A 25,150-nucleotide genomic window follows, 5' to 3' on the forward strand; every position below is an offset into this window, starting at 1 on the left:
TCACCAGGTGAACTTTTGGGTGTTTCTACTGAGCAAGTTACTGACCAGGTTGAGTTACACTCTTCATCACCAGGTGAACTTTTGGGTGTTTCTACTGAGCAAGTTACTGACCAGGTTGAGTTACACTCTTCATCACCAGGTGAACTTTTGGGTGTTTCTACTGAGCAAGTTACTGACCAGGTTGAGTTACACTCTTCATCACCAGGTGAACTTTTGGGGGAGAAGTGAAATAACACTATTGAGATTAAGGAGAGGAGGAGGAGGAGGAGGAGGGTTCTATAGTCTATTGAGATGGAGGAGAGGAGGAGGAGGAGGGTTCTATAGTCTATTGAGATGAAGAGGAGGAGGAGGAGGGTTCTATAGTCTATTGAGATGAAGAGGAGAAGGAGGGGGAGGAGGAGGAGGGTTCTATAGTCTATTGAGATGAAGGAGGAGGAGGAGGAGGAGGAGGAGGGAAATATAGTCTATTGAGATGAAGGAGGAGGAGGAGGAGGGTTCTATAGTCTATTGAGATGAAGGAGGAGGAGGAGGAGGAGGAGGAGGAGGGTTCTATAGTCTATTGAGATGAAGGAGGAGGAGGAGGAGGGGGGTTCTATAGTCTATTGAGATGAAGGAGTAGGAGGAGGAGGAGGGTAATATAGTCTATTGAGATGAAGGAGGAGGAGGAGGAGGAGGAGGAGGAGGAGGGTTCTATAGTCTATTGAGATGAAGGAGAGGAGGAGGAGGGTTCTATAGTCTATTGAGATGAAGGAGGAGGAGGAGGAGGGTTCTATAGTCTATTGAGATGAAGAGGAGGAGGAGGAGGGTTCTATAGTCTATTGAGATGAAGGAGGAGGAGGAGGGTTCTATAGTCTATTGAGATGAAGGAGGAGGAGGAGGAGGAGGATTCTATAGTCTATTGAGATGAAGAGGAGGAGGAGGAGGGTTCTATAGTCTATATTGAGATGAAGAGGAGGAGGAGGAGGAGGATTCTATAGTCTATTGAGATGAAGAGGAGGAGGAGGGTTATATAGTCTATTGAGATGAAGGAGTAGGAGGAGGGTTCTATAATCTATTGAGATGAAGGAGGAGGAGGAGGAGGGTTCTATAGTCTATTGAGATGAAGAGGAGGAGGAGGGTTCTATAGTCTATTGAGATGAAGGAGGAGGAGGAGGGGGGGGGGGTTCTATAGTCTATTGAGATGAAGAGGAGGAGGAGGATTCTATAGTCTATTGAGATGAAGAGGAGGAGGGGGGTTCTATAGTCTATTGAGATGAAGGAGTAGGAGGAGGGTTCTATAGTCTATTGAGATGAAGAGGAGGAGGAGGAGGAGGAGGGGGGTTCTATAGTCTATTGAGATGAAGGAGGAGGAGGAGGAGGGTTCTATAGTCCATTTAGATGAAGAGGAGGAGGAGGAGGAGGGTTCTATAGTCTATTGAGATGGAGGAGGAGGAGGGTTCTATAGTCTATTGAGATGAAGGAGGAGGAGGAGGAGGAGGGTTCTATAGTCTATTGAGATGGAGGAGGAGGAGGAGGATGAGGGGGGTTCTATAGTCTATTGAGATGGAGGAGGAGGGTTCTATAGTCTATTGAGATGAAGAAGGAGGAGGAGGAGGAGGGTTCTATAGTCTATTGAGATGGAGGAGGAGGAGGAGGAGGGTTCTATAGTCTATTGAGATGGAGGAGGAGGGTTCTATAGTCTATTGAGATGAAGGAGGAGGAGGAGGAGGGTTCTATAGTCTATTGAGATGAAGAGGAGGAGGAGAATGAGGGTTCTATAGTCTATTGAGATGAAGAGGAGTAGGAGGAGGAGGAGGAGGGTTCTATAGTCTATTGAGATGAAGGAGGAGGAGGAGGGCTCTATAGTCTATTGAGATGAAGGAGGAGGAGGAGGAGGAGGGTTCTATAGTCTATTGAGATGAAGGAGGAGGAGGAGGGTTCTATAGTCTATTGAGATGAAGGAGGAGGAGGAGGGTTCTATAGTCTATTGAGATGAAGGAGGAGGAGGAGGGTTCTATAGTCTATTGAGATGAAGGAGGAGGAGGAGGGTTCTATAGTCTATTGAGATGAAGGAGGAGGAGGGTTCTATAGTCTATTGAGATGAAGGAGGAGGAGGAGGAGGAGGGTTCTATAGTCTATTGAGATGGAGGAGGAGGAGGGTTCTATAGTCTATTGAGATGAAGAGGAGGAGGAGGAGGAGGGTTCTAAAGTCTATTGAGATGAAGGAGGAGGAGGAGGAGGAGGAGGGAGGTTCTATAGTCTATTGAGATGAAGAGGAGGAGGAGGGTTCTATAGTCTATTGAGATGAAGGAGTAGGAGGAGGGTTCTATAGTCTATTGAGATGAAGGAGTAGGAGGAGGAGGAGGGTAATATAGTCTATTGAGATGAAGGAGTAGGAGGAGGAGGAGGGTAATATAGTCTATTGAGATGAAGGAGTAGGAGGAGGAGGAGGGTTCTATAGTCTATTGAGATGAAGGAGTAGGAGGAGGAGGAGGGTTCTATAGTCTATTGAGATGAAGGAGTAGGAGGAGGAGGAGGGTAATATAGTCTATTGAGATGAAGGAGGAGGAGGAGGAGGAGGAGGGTTCTATAGTCTATTGAGATGAAGGAGAGGAGGAGGAGGGTTCTATAGTCTATTGAGATGAAGGAGGAGGAGGAGGAGGGTTCTATAGTCTATTGAGATGAAGAGGAGGAGGAGGAGGAGGAGGGTTCTATAGTCTATTGAGATGAAGGAGGAGGAGGAGGAGGAGGGTTCTATAGTCTATTGAGATGAAGGAGGAGGAGGAGGAGGAGGATTCTATAGTCTATTGAGATGAAGAGGAGGAGGAGGGTTCTATAGTCTATTGAGATGAAGAGGAGGAGGAGGAGGATTCTATAGTCTATTGAGATGAAGAGGAGGAGGAGGGTTATATAGTTTATTGAGATGAAGGAGTAGGAGGAGGGTTCTATAATCTATTGAGATGAAGGAGGAGGAGGAGGAGGGTTCTATAGTCTATTGAGATGAAGAGGAGGAGGAGGGTTCTATAGTCTATTGAGATGAAGGAGGAGGAGGGGGGGGGGGGTTCTATAGTCTATTGAGATGAAGAGGAGGAGGATTCTATAGTCTATTGAGATGAAGAGGAGGAGGGTTCTATAGTCTATTGAGATGAAGGAGGAGGAGGGTTCTATAGTCTATTGAGATGAAGAGGAGGAGGAGGAGGGGGGTTCTATAGTCTATTGAGATGAAGGAGGAGGAGAAGGGTTCTATAGTCTATTTAGATGAAGAGGAGGAGGAGGAGGGTTCTATAGTCTATTGAGATGGAGGAGGAGGGTTCTATAGTCTATTGAGATGAAGAGGAGGAGGAGGAGGGTTCTATAGTCTATTGAGATGGAGGAGGAGGAGGGTTCTATAGTCTATTGAGATGAAGAGGAGGAGGAGGAGGAGGGGGGTTCTATAGTCTATTGAGATGGAGGAGGAGGGTTCTATAGTCTATTGAGATGAAGGAGGAGGAGGAGGAGGGTTCTATAGTCTATTGAGATGGAGGAGGAGGAGGAGGAGGGTTCTATAGTCTATTGAGATGAGGAGGAGGAGGAGGAGGGTTCTATAGTCTATTGAGATGAAGGAGTAGGAGGAGGAGGAGGGTAATATAGTCTATTGAGATGAAGGAGGAGGAGGAGGAGGAGGGTTCTATAGTCTATTGAGATGAAGGAGAGGAGGAGGAGGGTTCTATAGTCTATTGAGATGAAGGAGGAGGAGGAGGAGGGTTCTATAGTCTATTGAGATGAAGAGGAGGAGGAGGAGGAGGGTTCTATAGTCTATTGAGATGAAGGAGGAGGTGGAGGAGGAGGGTTCTATAGTCTATTGAGATGAAGGAGGAGGAGGAGGAGGAGGATTCTATAGTCTATTGAGATGAAGAGGAGGAGGAGGAGGGTTCTATAGTCTATTGAGATGAAGAGGAGGAGGAGGAGGATTATATAGTCTATTGAGATGAAGAGGAGGAGGAGGGTTATATAGTTTATTGAGATGAAGGGTCAGGAGGAGGGTTCTATAATCTATTGAGATGAAGGAGGAGGAGGAGGAGGGTTCTATAGTCTATTGAGATGAAGAGGAGGAGGAGGGTTCTATAGTCTATTGAGATGAAGGAGGAGGAGGAGGGGGGGTTCTATAGTCTATTGAGATGAAGAGGAGGAGGAGGATTCTATAGTCTATTGAGATGAAGAGGAGGAGGAGGGTTCTATAGTCTATTGAGATGAAGGAGGAGGAGGGTTCTATAGTCTATTGAGATGAAGAGGAGGAAGAGGAGGGGGGTTCTATAGTCTATTGAGATGAAGGAGGAGGAGAAGGGTTCTATAGTCTATTTAGATGAAGAGGAGGAGGAGGAGGGTTCTATAGTCTATTGAGATGAAGGAGGAGGAGGGGGGGGGGGGTTCTATAGTCTATTGAGATGAAGAGGAGGAGGATTCTATAGTCTATTGAGATGAAGAGGAGGAGGGTTCTATAGTCTATTGAGATGAAGGAGGAGGAGGGTTCTATAGTCTATTGAGATGAAGAGGAGGAGGAGGAGGGGGGTTCTATAGTCTATTGAGATGAAGGAGGAGGAGAAGGGTTCTATAGTCTATTTAGATGAAGAGGAGGAGGAGGAGGGTTCTATAGTCTATTGAGATGGAGGAGGAGGAGGGTTCTATAGTCTATTGAGATGAAGAGGAGGAGGAGGAGGGTTCTATAGTCTATTGAGATGGAGGAGGAGGAGGGTTCTATAGTCTATTGAGATGAAGAGGAGGAGGAGGAGGAGGGGGGTTCTATAGTCTATTGAGATGGAGGAGGAGGGTTCTATAGTCTATTGAGATGAAGGAGGAGGAGGAGGAGGGTTCTATAGTCTATTGAGATGGAGGAGGAGGAGGAGGAGGAGGGTTCTATAGTCTATTGAGATGAGGAGGAGGAGGAGGAGGGTTCTATAGTCTATTGAGATGAAGGAGTAGGAGGAGGAGGAGGGTAATATAGTCTATTGAGATGAAGGAGGAGGAGGAGGAGGAGGGTTCTATAGTCTATTGAGATGAAGGAGAGGAGGAGGAGGGTTCTATAGTCTATTGAGATGAAGGAGGAGGAGGAGGAGGGTTCTATAGTCTATTGAGATGAAGAGGAGGAGGAGGAGGAGGGTTCTATAGTCTATTGAGATGAAGGAGGAGGAGGAGGAGGAGGGTTCTATAGTCTATTGAGATGAAGGAGGAGGAGGAGGAGGAGGATTCTATAGTCTATTGAGATGAAGAGGAGGAGGAGGAGGGTTCTATAGTCTATTGAGATGAAGAGGAGGAGGAGGAGGATTCTATAGTCTATTGAGATGAAGAGGAGGAGGAGGGTTATATAGTTTATTGAGATGAAGGAGCAGGAGGAGGGTTCTATAATCTATTGAGATGAAGGAGGAGGAGGAGGAGGGTTCTATAGTCTATTGAGATGAAGAGGAGGAGGAGGGTTCTATAGTCTATTGAGATGAAGGAGGAGGAGGAGGGGGGGGTTCTATAGTCTATTGAGATGAAGAGGAGGAGGAGGATTCTATAGTCTATTGAGATGAAGAGGAGGAGGAGGGTTCTATAGTCTATTGAGATGAAGGAGGAGGAGGGTTCTATAGTCTATTGAGATGAAGAGGAGGAAGAGGAGGGGGGTTCTATAGTCTATTGAGATGAAGGAGGAGGAGAAGGGTTCTATAGTCTATTTAGATGAAGAGGAGGAGGAGGAGGGTTCTATAGTCTATTGAGATGGAGGAGGAGGAGGGTTCTATAGTCTATTAGAATGAAGAGGAGGAGGAGGAGGGTTCTAAAGTCTATTGAGATGAAGGAGGAGGAGGAGGAGGAGGAGGGTTCTATAGTCTATTGAGATGAAGAGGAGGAGGAGGAGGAGGGTTCTAAAGTCTATTGAGATGGAGGAGGGTTCTATAGTCTATTGAGATGAAGAGGAGGAGGAGGAGGAGGAGGGTTCTAAAGTCTATTGAGATGAAGGAGGAGGAGGAGGAGGAGGGTTCTATAGTCTATTGAGATGAAGGAGGAGGGGGAGGAGGAGGAGGAGGGTTCTATAGTCTATTGAGATGGAGGAGGAGGAGGAGGAGGAGGAGGAGGAGGGTTCTATAGTCTATTGAGATGGAGGAGGAGGAGGGTTCTATAGTCTATTGAGATGAAGAGGAGGAGGAGGAGGGTTCTAAAGTCTATTGAGATGAAGAGGAGGAGGGTTCTATAGTCTATTGAGATGGAGGAGGAGGAGGAGGAGGAGGAGGAGGGTTCTATAGTCTATTGAGATGAAGAGGAGGAGGGTTCTACAGTCTATTGAGATGAAGGAGGAGGAGGAGGAGGGTTCTATAGTCTATTGAGATGAAGAGGAGGAGGAGGGTTCTATAGTCTATTGAGATGAAGGAGGAGGAGGAGGGTTCTATAGTCTATTGAGATGGAGGAGGAGGAGGGTTCTATAGTCTATTGAGATGAAAGAGGAGGAGGAGGGTTCTATAATCTATTGAGATGAAGAGGAGGAGGAGGAGGGTTCTATAGTCTATTGAGATGGAGGAGGAGGAGGGTTCTATAGTCTATTGAGATGAAGGAGGAGGAGGAGGGTTCTATAATCTATTGAGATGAAGAGGAGGAGGAGGAGGAGGGTTCTATAGTCTATTGAGATGGAGGAGGAGGAGGAGGGTTCTATAGTCTATTGAGATGAAGGAGGAGGAGGAGGAGGAGGATTCTATAGTCTATTGAGATGAAGAGGAGGAGGAGGAGGGTTCTATAGTCTATTGAGATGAAGAGGAGGAGGAGGAGGATTCTAAAGTCTATTGAGATGAAGAGGAGGAGGAGGGTTATATAGTTTATTGAGATGAAGGAGTAGGAGGAGGGTTCTATAATCTATTGAGATGAAGGAGGAGGAGGAGGGTTCTATAGTCTATTGAGATGAAGAGGAGGAGGAGGGTTCTATGGTCTATTGAGATGAAGGAGGAGGAGGAGGGGGGGGTTCTATAGTCTATTGAGATGAAGAGGAGGAGGAGGATTCTATAGTCTATTGAGATGAAGAGGAGGAGGAGGAGGAGGAGGGGGGTTCTATAGTCTATTGAGATGGAGGAGGAGGGTTCTATAGTCTATTGAGATGAAGGAGGAGGAGGGTTCTATAGTCTATTGAGATGGAGGAGGAGGAGGAGGGTTCTATAGTCTATTGAGATGAAGAGGAGGAGGAGAAGGAGGGTTCTATAGTCTATTGAGATGAAGAGGAGGAGGAGGAGGAGGGTTCTATAGTCTATTGAGATGAAGGAGGAGGAGGAGGGTTCTATAGTCTATTGAGATGAAGGAGAGGAGGAGGAGGGTTCTATAGTCTATTGAGATGAAGGAGGAGGAGGAGGAGGAGGGTTCTATAGTCTATTGAGATGAAGGAGGAGGTAGAGGAGGAGGGTTCTATAGTCTTGAGATGAAGGAGGAGGAGGAGGAGGAGGGTTCTATAGTCTATTGAGATGAAGGAGGAGGAGGAGGTGGGTTATATAGTCTATTGAGATGAAGGAGGAGGAGGAGGAGGAGGAGGGTTCTATAGTCTATTGAGATGAAGGAGGAGGAGGGTTCTATAGTCTATTGAGATGGAGGAGGAGGAGGAGGAGGGTTCTATAGTCTATTGAGATGGAGGAGGAGGAGGGTTCTATAGTCTATTGAGATGAAGAGGAGGAGGAGGAGGAGGGTTCTAAAGTCTATTGAGATGAAGGAGGAGGAGGAGGAGAAGGAGGGTTCTATAGTCTATTGAGATGAAGAGGAGGAGGAGGAGGGTTCTAAAGTCTATTGAGATGAAGGAGGAGGAGGAGGAGGAGGGTTCTATAGTCTATTGAGATGAAGAGGAGGAGGGTTCTATAGTCTATTGAGATGGAGGAGGAGGAGGAGGAGGAGGAGGGTTCTATAGTCTATTGAGATGAAGAGGAGGAGGGTTCTATAGTCTTTTGAGATGAAGGAGGAGGAGGAGGAGGGTTCTATAGTCTATTGAGATGAAGAGGAGGAGGAGGAGGAGGGTTCTATAGTCTATTGAGATGAAGGAGGAGGAGGAGGGTTCTATAGTCTATTGAGATGGAGGAGGAGGAGGGTTCTATAGTCTATTGAGATGAAAGAGGAGGAGGAGGGTTCTATAATCTATTGAGATGAAGAGGAGGAGGAGGAGGAGGGTTCTATAGTCTATTGAGATGGAGGAGGAGGAGGGTTCTATAGTCTATTGAGATGAAGGAGGAGGATGAGGGTTCTATAATCTATTGAGATGAAGAGGAGGAGGAGGAGGAGGAGGAGGAGGGTTCTATAGTCTATTGAGATGAAGGAGGAGGAGGAGGAGAATGAGGGTTCTATAGTCTATTGAGATGAAGGAGGAGGAGGAGGAGGAGGATTCTATAGTCTATTGAGATGAAGAGGAGGAGGAGGAGGGTTCTATAGTCTATTGAGATGAAGAGGAGGAGGAGGAGGATTCTATAGTCTATTGAGATGAAGAGGAGGAGGAGGGTTATATAGTTTTTTGAGATGAAGGAGTAGGAGGAGAGTTCTATAATCTATTGAGATGAAGGAGGAGGAGGAGGAGGAGGGTTCTATAGTCTATTGAGATGAAGAGGAGGAGGAGGGTTCTATAGTCTATTGAGATGAAGGAGGAGGAGGAGGGGGGGGTTCTATAGTCTATTGAGATGAAGAGGAGGAGGAGGATTCTATAGTCTATTGATATGAAGAGGAGGAGGAGGGTTCTATAGTCTATTGAGATGAAGGAGGAGGAGGGTTCTATAGTCTATTGAGATGAAGAGGAGGAGGAGGAGGAGGAGGGGGGTTCTATAGTCTATTGAGATGAAGGAGGAGGAGGGTTCTATAGTCTATTTAGATGAAGAGGAGGAGGAGGAGGAGGGTTCTATAGTCTATTGAGATTAAGAGGAGGAGGAGGAGGGTTCTATAGTCTATTGAGATGGAGGAGGAGGAGGGTTCTATAGTCTATTGAGATGAAGAGGAGGAGGAGGAGGAGGAGGGGGGTTCTATAGTCTATTGAGATGAAGGAGGAGGAGTGTTCTATAGTCTATTTAGATGAAGAGGAGGAGGAGGAGGAGGAGGGTTCTATAGTCTATTGAGATGAAGAGGAGGAGGAGGAGGGTTCTATAGTCTATTGAGATGGAGGAGGAGGAGGGTTCTATAGTCTATTGAGATGAAGAGGAGGAGGAGGAGGAGGAGGGGGGTTCTATAGTCTATTGAGATGGAGGAGGAGGGTTCTATAGTCTATTGAGATGAAGGAGGAGGAGGAGGAGGGTTCTATAGTCTATTGAGATGGAGGAGGAGGAGGAGGAGGGTTCTATAGTCTATTGAGATGAAGAGGAGGAGGAGAAGGAGGGTTCTATAGTCTATTGAGATGAAGAGGAGGAGGAGGAGGAGGGTTATATCGTCTATTGAGATGAAGGAGGAGGAGGAGGGTTCTATAGTCTATTGAGATGAAGGAGAGGAGGAGGAGGGTTCTATAGTCTATTGAGATGAAGGAGGAGGAGGAGGAGGAGGGTTCTATAGTCTATTGAGATGAAGGAGGAGGTGGAGGAGGAGGGTTCTATAGTCTATTGAGATGAAGGAGGAGGAGGAGGAGGAGGGTTCTATAGTCTATTGAGATGAAGGAGGAGGAGGAGGAGGAGGGTTCTATAGTCTATTGAGATGAAGGAGGAGGAGGGTTCTATAGTCTATTGAGATGGAGGAGGGTTCTATAGTCTATTGAGATGAAGAGGAGGAGGAGGAGGATTCTAAAGTCTATTGAGATGAAGGAGGAGGAGGAGGAGGAGGAGAAGGAGGGTTCTATAGTCTATTGAGATGAAGAGGAGGAGGAGGAGGAGGGTTCTAAAGACTATTGAGATGAAGGAGGAGGAGGAGGAGGAGGAGGAGGAGGGTTCTATAGTCTATTGAGATGAAGAGGAGGAGGAGGAGGAGGGTTCTAAAGTCTATTGAGATGAAGGAGGAGGAGGAGGAGGAGGGTTCTATAGTCTATTGAGATGAAGGAGGAGGAGGAGGAGGGTTCTATAGTCTATTGAGATGGAGGAGGAGGAGGGTTCTATAGTCTATTGAGATGGAGGAGGAGGAGGGTTCTATAGTCTATTGAGATGAAGAGGAGGAGGAAGAGGAGGGTTCTAAAGTCTATTGAGATGAAGGAGGAGGAGGAGGGTTCTATAGTCTATTGAGATGAAGGAGGAGGAGGAGGAGGAGGGTTCTATAGTCTATTGAGATGAAGAGGAGGAGGGTTCTATAGTCTATTGAGATGAAGGAGGAGGAGGAGGAGGGTTCTATAGTCTATTGAGATGGAGGAGGAGGAGGAGGAGGAGGGTTCTATAGTCTATTGAGATGAAGAGGAGGAGGGTTCTATAGTCTATTGAGATGGAGGAGGAGGAGGAGGAGGAGGAGGAGGGTTCTATAGTCTATTGAGATGAAGAGGAGGAGGGTTCTATAGTCTATTGAGATGAAGGAGGAGGAGGAGGAGGGTTCTATAGTCTATTGAGATGAAGAGGAGGAGGAGGGTTCTATAGTCTATTGAGATGGAGGAGGAGGAGGGTTCTATAGTCTATTGAGATGAAGAGGAGGAGGAGGAGGAGGGTTCTAAAGTCTATTGAGATGAAGGAGGAGGAGGAGGGTTCTATAGTCTATTGAGATGAAGGAGGAGGAGGAGGAGGAGGGTTCTATAGTCTATTGAGATGAAGAGGAGGAGGGTTCTATAGTCTATTGAGATGAAGGAGGAGGAGGAGGGTTCTATAGTCTATTGAGATGGAGGAGGAGGAGGAGGAGGGTTCTATAGTCTATTGAGATGAAGAGGAGGAGGGTTCTATAGTCTATTGAGATGGAGGAGGAGGAGGAGGAGGAGGAGGAGGAGGAGGGTTCTATAGTCTATTGAGATGAAGAGGAGGAGGGTTCTATAGTCTATTGAGATGAAGGAGGAGGAGGGTTCTATAGTCTATTGAGATGAGGAGGAGGAGGAGGAGGAGGGTTCTATAGTCTATTGAGATGAAGGAGGAGGAGGAGGGTTCTATAGTCTATTGAGATGGAGGAGGAGGAGGGTTCTATAGTCTATTGAGATGAAAGAGGAGGAGGAGGGTTCTATAATCTATTGAGATGAAGAGGAGGAGGAGGAGGAGGAGGGTTCTATAGTCTATTGAGATGGAGGAGGAGGAGGGTTCTATAGTCTATTGAGATGAAGGAGGAGGAGGAGGGTTCTATAATCTATTGAGATGAAGAGGAGGAGGAGGAGGGTTCTATAGTCTATTGAGATGAAGGAGAGGAGGAGGAGGAGGAGGGTTCTATAGTCCATTGAGATGGAGGAGGAGGAGGAGGGTTCTATAGTCTATTGAGATGGAGGAGGAGGAGGAGGAGGAGGGTTCTATAGTCTATTGAGATGAAGAGGAGGAGCAGAAGGAGGGTTCTATAGTCTATTGAGATGAAGAGGAGGAGGAGGGGGAGGAGGAGGGTTCTATAGTCTATTGAGATGAAGGAGAGGAGGAGGAGGGGGGTTCTATATTATATTGAGATGAATAGGAGGAGCAGGAGGAGGGTTCTATAGTCTATTGAGATGAAGAGGAGGAGGAGGAGGGTTCTATAGTCTATTGAGATGAAGGAGAGGAGGAGGGGGAGGAGGAGGGTTCTATAGTCTATTGAGATGAAGGAGAGGAGCAGGAGGAGGGTTCTATAGTCTATTGAGATGAAGAGGAGGAGGAGGGGGAGGAGGAGGTGGAGGAGGAGGGTTCTATAGTCTATTGAGATGAAGGAGAGGAGGAGGAGGAGGGTTCTATAGTCTATTGAGATGAAGGAGGAGGAGGAGGAGGAGGGTTATATAGTCTATTGAGATGGAGGAGGAGGAGGAGGAGGGTTCTATAGTCTATTGAGATGAAGGAGGAGGAGGAGGAGGGTTCTATAGTCTATTGAGATGAAGGAGAGGAGGAGGAGGGTTCTATAGTCTATTGAGATGAAGGAGAGGAGGAGGAGGGTTCTATAGTCTATTGAGATGAAGAGGAGGAGGAGGAGGAGGGGGGTTCTATAGTCTATTGAGATGAAGGAGAGGAGGAGGAGGAGGAGGGTTCTATAGTCTATTGAGATGAAGAGGAGGAGGAGGGTTCTATAGTCTATTGAGATGAAGAGGAGGAGGAGGGTTCTATAGTCTATTGAGGTGAAGAGGAGGAGGAGGAGGAGGAGGAGGGTTCTATAGTCTATTGAGGTGAAGAGGAGGAGGAGGGTTCTATAGTCTATTGAGATGAAGAGGAGGAGGAGGGTTCTATAGTCTATTGAGGTGAAGAGGAGGAGGAGGGTTCTATAGTCTATTGAGATGAAGAGGAGGAGGAGGGTTCTATAGTCTATTGAGGTGAAGAGGAGGAGGAGGGTTCTATAGTCTATTGAGATGAAGAGGAGGAGGAGGGTTCTATAGTCTATTGAGGTGAAGAGGAGGAGGGGGGTTCTATAGTCTATTGAGATGAAGAGGAGGAGGAGGGTTCTATAGTCTATTGAGATGAAGAGGAGGAGGAGGGTTCTATAGTCTATTGAGGTGAAGAGGAGGAGGGGGGTTCTATAGTCTATTGAGGTGAAGAGGAGGAGGAGGGTTATATAGTCTATTGAGGTGAAGAGGAGGAGGGGGGTTCTATAGTCTATTGAGGTGAAGAGGAGGAGGAGGGTTATATAGTCTATTGAGATGAAGAGGAGGAGGGTTCTATAGTATATTGAGGTGAAGAGGAGGAGGAGGGTTCTATAGTCTATTGAGATGAAGAGGAGGAGGAGGGTTCTATAGTCTATTGAGATGAAGGAGAGGAGGAGGAGGGTTATATAGTCTATTGAGGTGAAGAGGAGGAGGAGGGTTATATAGTCTAGGCAGCCAGAGTGGCCTCAACACTGAGACACAGACAGGGCATGTCAGTCTATCTGACCTATACTGCCAGTCTCTCTCTAAACCCTGCCCACTCATTGACCCGGTAACAGCAGCACTTACCGCTACTCTACATTCTGGCTGGCTCCATAACGTTTACCGGCTAGAGCTACCGTTAATGGAACAACAGACTGTTTTTCCATTTCCAGGGAACTTTCCATGATTACACATGGTGGGTGGGTGTGTGAGTGTGTGTGTGTGTGAAGGTCAGGTCATTCAGGATCCAAGGCGAAATTCGATGTCTGTCCAGGTACCAAGGATGTCGGGAGATGACTTAAAAACCGTCCACTAGGAGTGAACGCTCTAACCATCAGGTAGCGGTTAACCACGAGCTCCGACTCCGAGGGTTGTGTGTTCAATCCCAGTGCTCGCCACTAGCTTTCTTAACCCCTATCCCCAACCTTAACCCTTAACTTAACCCCTATCCCAAACCTTAACCCTTAACTTAACCCCTATCCCAAACCTTAACCCTTAACTTAACCCCTAGCCCAAACCTTAACCCTTAACTTAACCCCTATCCCAAACCTTAACCCTTAACTTAACCCCTATCCCAAACCTTAACCCTTAACTTAACCCCTATCCCAAACCTTAACCATTCATAACCCTATCCCCAACCTTAACCATTCATAACCTTAACCATTCATAACCCTATCCCAGACCTTAACCATTCATAACCCTATCCCAGACCTTAACCCTTCATAACCCTATCCCAGACCTTAACCATTCATAACCCTATCCCAGACCTTAACCCTGACCTTAACCATTCATAACCCTATCCCAGACCTTAACCATTCATAACCCTATCCCAGACCTTAACCCTGACCTTAACCATTCATAACCCTATCCCAGACCTTAACCATTCATAACCCTATCCCAGACCTTAACCATTCATAACCCTATCCCAGACCTTAACCATTCATAACCCTATCCCAGACCTTAACCATTCATAACCCTATCCCAGACCTTAACCATTCATAACCTTAACCATTCATAACCCTATCCCAGACCTTAACCCTTACCTTAACCATTCATAACCCTATCCCAGACCTTAACCATTCATAACCCTATCCCAGACCTTAACCCTTCATAACCCTATCCCAGACCTTAACCCTTACCTTAACCATTCATAACCCTATCCCAGACCTTAACCCTTCATAACCCTATCCCAGACCTTAACCCTTACCTTAACCATTCATAACCCTATCCCAGACCTTAACCATTCATAACCCTATCCCAGACCTTAACCATTCATAACCCTATCCCAGACCTAAACCATTCAGAATGAAATGTGATGTTTATGGACAAACGTGAGACTGTGAGAGCTTGTTGGTGTTCTTCCTCATGACCTAATCCAGGCTAGAGATTGGTTGATTGATCATTCGAATGACTGATTGATTAATATATTTGTCTCATTCTGTGGACATTAAATGATAAATGCGAATTCAGGTGAGGCTTTAAGATGTGATGGACGCAGACACACACGCACGCGCGCACACACACGCACGCACGCACGCAGACACGCACGCACACACACACACACTCTCTCTTACCCTCTGCCAGTTCATCCATAGAAGTGATCTTCTTGATCCCGTCCACCGTATAGATGGCGCGCACGCCCTGAGGCAGGTGCAGGTTGTCCGCCAGGGACCGGGTCAGCTCCATCAGCAGCGCATCATATGACCGGAACCTGTCGTTAGAGACCGCATACACGAGTCCCTTGAAATACCTGTCCCCATTCCGGTAGAACCTGACCTTCTTGGCACGTTTCTCTGAGGTGAGTGTCTGCAGCGTGCGCGTGCGGTAGTAGCTGCAGTTGGCGCTGTGCGCGGGGCTTGGCACCAGGCTGCTGCCTCTCGAACCGGATCCCCCGCCGGTAGAAGCACCAGTGGAGCGAGTGGATCGGCTACGACGAGCCTTGTCCCGTTCATCGAAATGTTCCAGCTCGATAGTCTTGTTGAGAGACATCGCGGTTACCGTTAACTATGGATTCACACAGATTCACAGTTCTTTTCTCCCGGTTACCGAATCTTTTATTCCATTGTCATCATCAGCATGTGGTAGAATGAAAAGGGATCCTGGTAGCAGCCTAACCGTCCATCTATTCACGATAATCACAACTCGTCAGTCAACATCCTCTTATAATAGGTTACACCGGGCATGGTCTGTAGCCTAGCGATTACCGGTTCCTTGTTAACCCACTGATGCTGCTCCTGCTGCTGCTGCTATGTGAGCATGTTCGGTTGGCGGTTTTACTGTAGCCAATAGCGGTCCAGCCCTCCTCCGAAGGTCTGTCTGTCCGTCTGTCTGTCTGCCGCTGGGCTGGGCTGGGCGGTGATGATGAGGTGCGTATAGAGAGAGAAAAGGGATCCAGCAACGTCACACCAGCATCTTACTGTAGCATCATCATCATCATCATCTGACCGGTCTATTGTAGCGTGATGCTGAAGAAACGGTGTAGGCTATTTTCTAACCTATCAATACACTACTCTAGAGTGCATCCCACGTCCACATGACAGGCAACTTCCTTGTAGACTAAATGGAGAAATTGTAGGTTCATTCTATAATCAAACGTTGTAGCCTAGGACATTGTTCTCCGTCATAAAGTATATGTTGAACTAGAATAGATGAATACTAGGACATTGATTTGTCTTGGACTGTGGATTAACAGCGGATGTGTCTTCACGGTGGGAATCGGGTTGCTACGGGCTCGCTCTGCCACGTCTGGTTCGATATTCCTGGGATTCGCGAGTGTTATAAAAACAAAACAAAAAAGGAATCCCGGAATCCCGAACAATCCACATTTAGGAAGCAGAAACGTCACCAACCAACCATCGATGTTTTAATTTCATTCCGGGCGTGCGACAATTTCTACGTTCTGCACACGCGCGATCGGTGCCCAACGGCAGGGTTGCGACAGGCGCGAGACAGCGTAGCTGCGGAGAGAGCGAGACAAGAGACAAAGAGCGTCCTGCGTGATTATCACAACCCAGTCCTATTCTCTCCCCGGTGCTGTGCTAGTATGAAGGGGATAGCGAGCTCCTCTAGCAGGTGAGCAGAGGACCCAAACGTCTAGCGCGTGCTCCCGGGGAGAAGGAGGAGAGGAGGAGCCAGGTTATTTCCGGGTCCTAGCGCCGTTAGTTAGATCATTAACCGGTCAACTACCTCATCTGAAGCATAATTATAACAGGCTTCACATCGTTTTTCTTCCATTGAATGTTTGACAACGTTAGGCTAATAGTAACCGTTCTAAAAACGGGTAGGACATTTCTTCTGATTGGATTCTTCTCCTCATGTTCAAACCAGACCTATAACAATAGCCTCCTGCAATCACTTAATGTAATGAATTATTAACACCTGTATGTGATGACTGGACTGTTGTATTCTGACTTACTGGGTGTGGCACAGCAGACAGAGAGTACATTTATTAGGAGAAGGCCCTGGTCCCACCCACGCTCAAAGACCCCAGCTGTCCGCCCGGCACCGAGGGTTCAGCACCACGGGCCGTGCACGGCTCTACAACCTTAACCTATAAGGGTCCAGAACCACAGGCCGTGCAGGGCTCTACAACCTTAACCTATAAGGGTCCAGAACCACAGGCCGTGCAGTGCTCTACAACCTTAACCTATAAGGGTCCAGAACCACAGGCCGTGCAGGGCTCTACAACCTTAACCTATAAGGGTCCAGAACCACAGGCTGTGCACTGCTCTACAACCTTAACCTATAAGGGTCCAGAACCACAGGCCGTGCACTGCTCTACAACCTTAACCTATAAGGGTCCAGAACCACAGGCCGTGCACTGCTCTACAACCTTAACCTATAAGGGTCCAGAACCACAGGCCGTGCACTGCTCTACAACCTTAACCTATAAGGGTCCAGAACCACAGGCCGTGCAGGGCTCTACAACCTTAACCTATAAGGGTCCAGAACCACAGGCCGTGCACGGCTCTACAACCTTAACCTATAAGGGTTCAGAACCACAGGCCGTGCACTGCTCTACAACCTTAACCTATAAGGGTCCAGAACCACAGGCCGTGCAGGGCTCTACAACCTTAACCTATAAGGGTTCAGAACCATGGAGAACACTGGATTTAGGATACATCGCAACAATCTCTCCTTCCTCCTGAAGTGTCCACTCGTTGTGTCCACTCGTTCACTACTTAGTCCCCTTTTAATTATATATTGAAAGGTTTTTGTTTTTTTGTTGTTGCTTCAATAGAGTGATCAGGGATGTGCAACTATAAATATCCTTCACAGAAAATACATTAGGGCATCACATTAGACGTACAAATGGCTTCTTTTTCCATCCGATGATAAACGCTGTTTGGCTGGCAGCCACACAAGTAAATCAAGGCAAAACGATACATGGCCGTCATATTTCAAGTGTGTTAGGCCTATCATAGAAATAATGTAGCCAGCTATATTCTATCTAATGTTTTGCTTAAAGTTAATCTTGCATTTTACGGGAGAAAAAAATAGGCTTGGCTACAATGAGAAAAGTACCGGACAACAGTAGCTCAGCGTCAGCCAGAGGGCTGTCTGCTGATAGAATGATGGAGAACAGTAGCTCCACATCAGTCTGTCTGCTGATAGAATGATGGAGAACAGTAGCTCTACATCAGTCTGTCTGCTGATAGAATGATGGAGAACAGTAGCTCCACATCAGAGTGCTGTCTGCTGATAGGATGATGGAGAACAGTAGCTCCACATCAGAGTGCTGTCTGCTGATAGGATGATGGAGAACAGTAGCTCCACATCAGAGTGCTGTGAGTTTTTTTTATTCTAATTTCTCGGCCAGTCTGCTCCTCCCCCCCTCTTCTCTTCTCAGAGCAGGCAGGCCCGTTGCCCTAGTGACTCCAGGGCAGGCAGGCCCGTTGCCCTAGCAACTCCAGGGCAGGCCCGTTTCCTTAGCAACTCCAGGGCAGTTAGTCCCGTTGCCCTAGCGACTCCATACAGATACAGCTGTAGACATCTAGAGCCAGGTCTGCATGTGTCAAAACTTTGTTCCTTTGCACAATGTCTCTGATTAACGTGCACAATGTCTCTGGTTCACGTGCACAATGTCTCTGGTTCACGTGCACAATGTCTCTGGTTCACATGCACAATGTCTCTGGTTCACGTTCTCTTGTAAATGTCCAAAACTCACCAAAAATATATCCTACTCACCTACTCACCTATATATATATGTGTATAACTTAATGAGCTGGATTGCCTGTCTTTGCAATGCATTTACACACACACACACACACACACACACACACACACACACACACACACACACACACACACACACACACACCAGTGGCGGTCGGTGCCGTTTAAGATTAGGGAGGACATTTATTTTTATTTTTAAATTAGCATTTCTATTACAGGATGTTGAATGACTGTCATTCAAATTCCATTCACCCAGTTCAATGTAACATCGATAGGTTTAAATCAAATTGTATTTGTCACATGCGCCGGTGTAGATCTTACAGTGAAATTCTTACTTACCAGCCCTTAACCAACCCATAACCAGCCTTACCAGCCCTTAACCAACCCATAACCAGCCTTACCAGCTCTTAACCAACCCATAACCCGCCTTACCAGCCATTAACCAACCCATAACCAGCCTTACCAGCCCTTAACCAACCCATAACCAGCCTTACCAGCCCTTAACCAACCCCTTACCAGCCTTACCAACCCTTAACCAACCCATAACTAGCCTTACCAGCCCTTAACCAACCCATAACCAGCCTTACCAGCCCTTAACCAACCCATAACCAGCCTTTCCAGCCCTTAACCAACCCATAACCAGCCTTTCCAGCCCTTAACCAACCCCTTACCAGCCTTTAACCAACCCATAACCAGCCTTACCAACCCTTAACCAACCCAGAACCAGCCTTACCAGCCCTTAACCAACCCATAACCAGCCTTACAAGCCCTTAACCAACCCATAACCCGCCTTACCAGCCCTTAACCAACCCCTTACCAGCCCTTAACCAACCCTTAACCAACCCATAACCAGCCTTACCAGCCCTTAACCAACCCATAACCCGCCTTACCAGCCCTTAACCAACCCCTTACCAGCCCTTAACCAACCCTTAACCAACCCATAACCAGCCTTACCAGCCCTTAACCAACCCATAACCCGCCTTACCAGCCCTTAACCAACCCTTAACCAGCCTTACCAGCCCTTAACAAACCCATAACCAGCCTTACCAGCTCTTAACCAACCCAAAACCCTCCTTACCAGCCCTAAACCAACCCCTTACCAGCCTTTAACCAGCCCCTAACCAACCCCTTACCAACCCTTAACCAACCCATAACCAGCCTTACCAACCCTTAACCAACCCAGAACCAGCCTTACCAGCCCTTAACCAACCCATAACCCGCCTTACCAGCCCTTAACCAACCCATAACCCGCCTTACCAGCCCTTAACCAACCCATAACTAGCCTTAAGAGCAGCAGTAAAATAACAATAGTGAGGCTATATACAGGGTTTTACGGTACAGAGTCAATGTGGAGGCTATATACAGGGTATTACGGTACAGAGTCAACGTGGAGGCTATATACAAGGTATTACGGTACAGAGTCAATGTGGAGGCTATATACAGGGTATTACGGTACAGAGTCAATGTGGAGACTATATACAGGGTATTACGGTACAGAGTCATTGTGGAGGCTATATACAGGGGGTACCGGTACAGTGTCAATGTGGAGGCTATATACAGGGTATTACGGTACAGAGTCAATGTGGAGGCTATATACAGGGTATTACGGTACAGAGTCATTGTGGAGGCTATATACAGGGTTTTACGGTACAGAGTCAATGTGGAGACTATATACAGGGTTTTACGGTACAGAGTCAATGTGGAGGCTATATACAGGCTATTACGGTACAGAGTCAATGTGGAGGCTATATACAGGGTAGTACGGTACAGAGTCAATGTGGAGGCTATATACAGGGTATTACGGTACAGAGTCAATGTGGAGACTATATACACGGTATTACGGTACAGAGCCAATGTGGAGGCTATATACAGGGTATTACGGCACAGAGTCAATGTGGAGGCTATATACAGGGTATTACGGTACAGAGTCAATGTGGAGACTATATACAGGGTATTACGGTACAGAGTCAATGTGAAGACTATATACAGGGTATTACGGTACAGAGTCAATGTGGAGACTATATACACGGTATTACGGTACAGAGTCAATGTGGAGGCTATATACAGGGTATTACGGTACAGAGTCAATGTGGAGGCTATATACAGGGTATTACGGTACAGAGTCAATGTGGAGGCTCTATACAGGGTATTACGGTACAGAGTCAATGTGGAGGCTATATACAGGGTATTACGGTACAGAGTCGATGTGGAGGCACTATACTGGGTATTACGGTACAGAGTCTTACTACTTACTACCCTCTCCACTACTGTCCCATCGATGTGGATAGGGGGGTGTTCCCTCTGCTGTTTCCTGAAGTCCACAATCATCTCCTTAGTTTTGTTGACGTTGAGTGTGAGGTTATTTTCCTGACACCACACTCCGAGGGCCCTCACCTCCTCCCTGTAGGCCGTCTCGTGGAGGCTATATACAGTCAACGTGGAGGCTATATACAGGATATTACGGTACAGAGTCAATGTGGAGGCTATATACAGGGGGGTGCTGGCACAGAGTCAATGTGGAGGCTATATACCGGGGGGTGCTGGCACAGAGTCAATGTGGAGACTAAACACAGGGGGTACCGGTACAGAGTCAATGTGGAGGCTATATACAGGGGGGTACCGGTACAGAATCAATGTGGAGGCTATATACAGGGGGTACCGGTACAGAGTCTATGTGGAGGCTATATATAGGGTATTACGGTACAGAGTCAATGTGGAGGCTATATACAGGGGGTACCGGTACAGAGTCAATATGGAGGCTATATACAGGTTATTACGGTACAGAGTCAATGTGGAGGCTATATACAGGGGGTACCGGTACAGAGTCAATATGGAGGCTATATACAGGGTATTACGGTACAGAGTCAATGTGGAGGCTATATACAGGGGGTACCAGTACAGAGTCAATGTGGAGGCTATATACAGGGGGTACTGGTACAGAGTCAATGTGGAGGCTATATACAGGGGGTACTGGTACAGAGTCAATGTGGAGCTATATACAGGGGGTACTGGTACAGAGTCAATATGGAGGCTATATACAGGGGGTACCGGCCCTTCACTCTGGAGATAACCCTGGCTTACCCTTCACACTGGATGAAACCCTGGCTTACCCTTCACACTGGAGATAACCCTGTCCCACCCTTCACACTGGAGATAACACTGTCCCACCCTTCACACTGGAGAAAACCCTGTCCTACCCTTCACTCTGGAGAAAACCCTGTCCTGCCCTTCACTCTGGAGAAAACCCTGTCCTACCCTTCACTCTGGAGAAAACCCTGGCCTACCCTTCCCTCTGGAGTAAACCCTGCCTTAGCCTTCACACTGGAAGAAGCCCTGTCCTACCCTTCACGCTGGAGAAAACCCTGTCCTACTCTTCACTCTGGAGAAAACCCTGGGCTACTCTTCACTCTGGAGTAAACCCTGTCCTACCCTTCACACTGGAAGAAGCCCTGTCCTACCCTTCACGCTGGAGAAAACCCTGTCCTACCCTTCATGCTGGAGAAAACCCTGTCCTACCCTTCACACTGGAAGAAGCCCTGTCCTACCCTTCACGCTGGAGAAAACCCTGTCCTGCCCTTCACTCTGGAGAAAACCCTGGCCTACCCTTCACTCTGGAGTAAACCCTGTCCTACCCTTCACTCTGGAGATAACCCTGTCCTGCCCTTCACTCTGGAGAAAACCCTGTCCTACCCTTCACTCTGGAGAAAACCCTGGCCTACCCTTCACTCTGGAGTAAACCCTGTCCTAGCCTTCACACTGGAAGAAGCCCTGTCCTACCCTTCACGCTGGAGAAAACCCTGTCCTACCCTTCATGCTGGAGAAAACCCTGTCCTACCCTTCACGCTGGATGAAACCCTGTCCTACCCTTCACGCTGGAGAAAACCCTGTCCCACCCTTCACACTGGAGATAACCCTGGCCTACCCTTCACACTGGATGAAACCCTGTCTTACCCTTCACACTGGATGAAACCCTGTCTTACCCTTCACACTGGAGATAACCCTGTCCCACCCTTCACACTGGAGATAACCCTGGACCACCCTTCACACTGGAGAAAACCCTGTCCTGCCCTTCACTCTGGAGAAAACCCTGTCCTACCCTTCACTCTGGAGAAAACCCTGGCCTACCCTTCACTCTGGAGTAAACCCTGTCCTACCCTTCACACTGGAAGAAGCCCTGTCCTACCCTTCACGCTGGAGAAAACCCTGTCCTACCCTTCATGCTGGAGAAAACCCTGTCCTACCCTTCACACTGGAAGAAGCCCTGTCCTACCCTTCACGCTGGAGAAAACCCTGTCCTGCCCTTCACTCTGGAGAAAACCCTGGCCTACCCTTCACTCTGGAGTAAACCCTGGCCTACCCTTCACTCTGGAGATAACCCTGGCCTACCCTTCCCTCTGGACATAACCCTGGCCTACCCTTCACTCTGGAGATAACCCTGGCCTACCCTTCACTCTAGAGATAACCCTGGCCTACCTTTCACTCTGGAGAAAACCCTGTCCTACCCTTCACCCTGGAGATAACTCTGGCCTACCCTTCACTCTGGAGATAATCCTGGCCTACCCTTCACTCTGGAGATAACCCTGGCCTACCCTTCACTCTGGAGATAACCCTGTCCTAGCCTTCACACTGAAGAAAACCCTGTCCTACCCTTCACACTGGAGAAAACCCAGTCCTACCCTTCACTCAGGAGATAACCCTGTCCTACCCTTCACACTGGAGATAACCCTGGCCTACCCTTCACACTGGATGAAACCCTGTCTTACCCTTCACACTGGAGATAACCCTGTCCCACCCTTCACACTGGAGATAACCCTGGACCACCCTTCACACTGGAGAAAACCCTGTCCTGCCCTTCACTCTGGAGAAACCCCTGTCCTACCCTTCACTCTGGAGAAAACCCTGGCCTACTCTTCACTCTGGAGTAAACCCTGTCCTACCCTTCACACTGGAAGAAGCCCTGTCCTACCCTTCACGCTGGAGAAAACCCTGTCCTACCCTTCATGCTGGAGAAAACCCTGTCCTACCCTTCACTCTGGAGAAAACCCTGGCCTACCCTTCACTCTGGAGTAAACCCTGTCCTACCCTTCACACTGGAAGAAGCCCTGTCCTACCCTTCACGCTGGAGAAAACCCTGTCCTACCCTTCATGCTGGAGAAAACCCTGTCCTACCCTTCACACTGGAAGAAGCCCTGTCCTACCCTTCACGCTGGAGAAAACCCTGTCCTGCCCTTCACTCTGGAGAAAACCCTGGCCTACCCTTCACTCTGGAGTAAACCCTGGCCTACCCTTCACTCTGGAGATAACCCTGGCCTACCCTTCCCTCTGGACATAACCCTGGCCTACCCTTCACTCTGGAGATAACCCTGGCCTACCCTTCACTCTGGAGATAACCCTGTCCTACCTTTCACTCTGGAGAAAACCCTGTCCTACCCTTCACCCTGGAGATAACTCTGGCCTACCCTTCACTCTGGAGATAATCCTGGCCTACCCTTCACTCTGGAGATAACCCTGGCCTACCCTTCACTCTGGAGATAACCCTGTCCTAGCCTTCACACTGAAGAAAACCCTGTCCTACCCTTCACACTGGAGAAAACCCAGTCCTACCCTTCACTCAGGAGATAACCCTGTCCTACCCTTCACACTGGAGATAACCCTGGCCTACCCTTCACACTGGATGAAACCCTGTCTTACCCTTCACACTGGAGATAACCCTGTCCCACCCTTCACACTGGAGATAACCCTGGACCACCCTTCACACTGGAGAAAACCCTGTCCTGCCCTTCACTCTGGAGAAACCCCTGTCCTACCCTTCACTCTGGAGAAAACCCTGGCCTACTCTTCACTCTGGAGTAAACCCTGTCCTACCCTTCACACTGGAAGAAGCCCTGTCCTACCCTTCACGCTGGAGAAAACCCTGTCCTACCCTTCATGCTGGAGAAAACCCTGTCCTACCCTTCACACTGGAAGAAGCCCTGTCCTACCCTTCACGCTGGAGATAACCCTGGCCTACCCTTCACTCTGGAGATAACCCTGGCCTACCTTTCACTCTGGAGAAAACCCTGTCCTACCCTTCACCCTGGAGATAACCCTGGCCTACCCTTCACTCTGGAGATAACCCTGGCCTACCCTTCACTCTGGAGATAACCCTGTCCTACTCTTCACTCTGGAGAAAACCCTGTCCTACCCAAATAACTGCCAAACACCTCATATCTATCTTTATACACATTAATATTTTATCAGTGGAACTAGAAGGATTCCTAGGTAACATTTTGCTGATTGGCAATTATGTATTTTGGATTCTGAAGGGCATATTATATACAATTATATACAAATATAGTCTAGTTACTGTTTTTTTTTTTTTTTACCTTAAACATTTCAATCCCTTCTATTGCCACTATTAATTTCCCTCCACAAGGGGGCGTACATGTACCATATCGTTGTTATTTATTTATTTTTTTAATTAGGCAAGTCAGTTCAGAACAAATTCTTATTTTCAATGACGGCCTGGCAAAAGGCCTCCTGCGGGGGACAGTGGCTGGGATTAATAAATCAATAAAATATAAATCTAGGACAAAACACACATCAGGACAAGAGAGACAACACAACACTACATAAAGAGATACCTAAAGACGACAACATAGCAAGGCAGCAACACATGACAACACAGCATGGTAGCAGCACAAAACATGGTACAAAGATTACTGGGCACAGACAAAAGCGCAAAGGTTAAGAAGATAAAGATGGAATGGTACATGTATGCCCCCTTGTGAGTTCATGGTGGTATTGCATGCTGTATCAGGCTACAAACATGGAGTCCTCCGTTATCGGATTTAGTTCGTCACGACATCTCGTCTGGACAGGTCCTCTTACGTCAGCAACGGGCACTTTTCAGCTGGAGCTTCCCGATTGGGAATCTCACAGCCCTCGATGAACCAACGTTTTGGATGCAATCATCAGAGAAACGAACTGTAGGATAACATTTCCATACACCACTGAACAACAGGTTGAAGTCAAAAGTGGTTGCTTTTCCATGAATGGGGTTTACACGGACAGGGTAGCCTAGTTTGTTTACGAAATAACAAATTATCACATCAATATCCTAAACTCCAGTGAGTACAAGCCAGAGAATCATTGTCTTTGCCTAGT

The 25,150-nt window shown here is 47.6% G+C and overlaps 3 protein-coding genes across 4 annotated transcripts in view; 1 reads left to right on the plus strand and 2 right to left on the minus strand.

Annotated features, from left to right (window-relative positions):
- Window positions 1-15,374, minus strand: part of LOC139417056 (serine/threonine-protein kinase DCLK2-like) — a 44,525-nt gene extending 29,151 nt beyond the window's left edge. The window contains exon 1 of the mRNA XM_071166302.1: window positions 14,404-15,374. Within this exon, the coding sequence (XP_071022403.1) occupies window positions 14,404-14,818 (415 nt within the window). The 5' untranslated portion in view covers window positions 14,819-15,374. The remainder of the gene's footprint in view (window positions 1-14,403) is intronic.
- Window positions 1-25,150, plus strand: part of LOC139415790 (phosphatidylcholine:ceramide cholinephosphotransferase 2-like) — a 742,387-nt gene that overhangs the window by 607,152 nt on the left and 110,085 nt on the right. The gene's annotated exons all lie outside the window — the stretch shown is intronic.
- Window positions 1-25,150, minus strand: part of LOC139415792 (galactose-specific lectin nattectin-like) — a 1,187,935-nt gene that overhangs the window by 245,870 nt on the left and 916,915 nt on the right. The gene's annotated exons all lie outside the window — the stretch shown is intronic.

This window comes from Oncorhynchus clarkii, chromosome 9 (assembly GCF_045791955.1).
Source record: "Oncorhynchus clarkii lewisi isolate Uvic-CL-2024 chromosome 9, UVic_Ocla_1.0, whole genome shotgun sequence".
Taxonomy (NCBI): domain Eukaryota; kingdom Metazoa; phylum Chordata; class Actinopteri; order Salmoniformes; family Salmonidae; genus Oncorhynchus; species Oncorhynchus clarkii.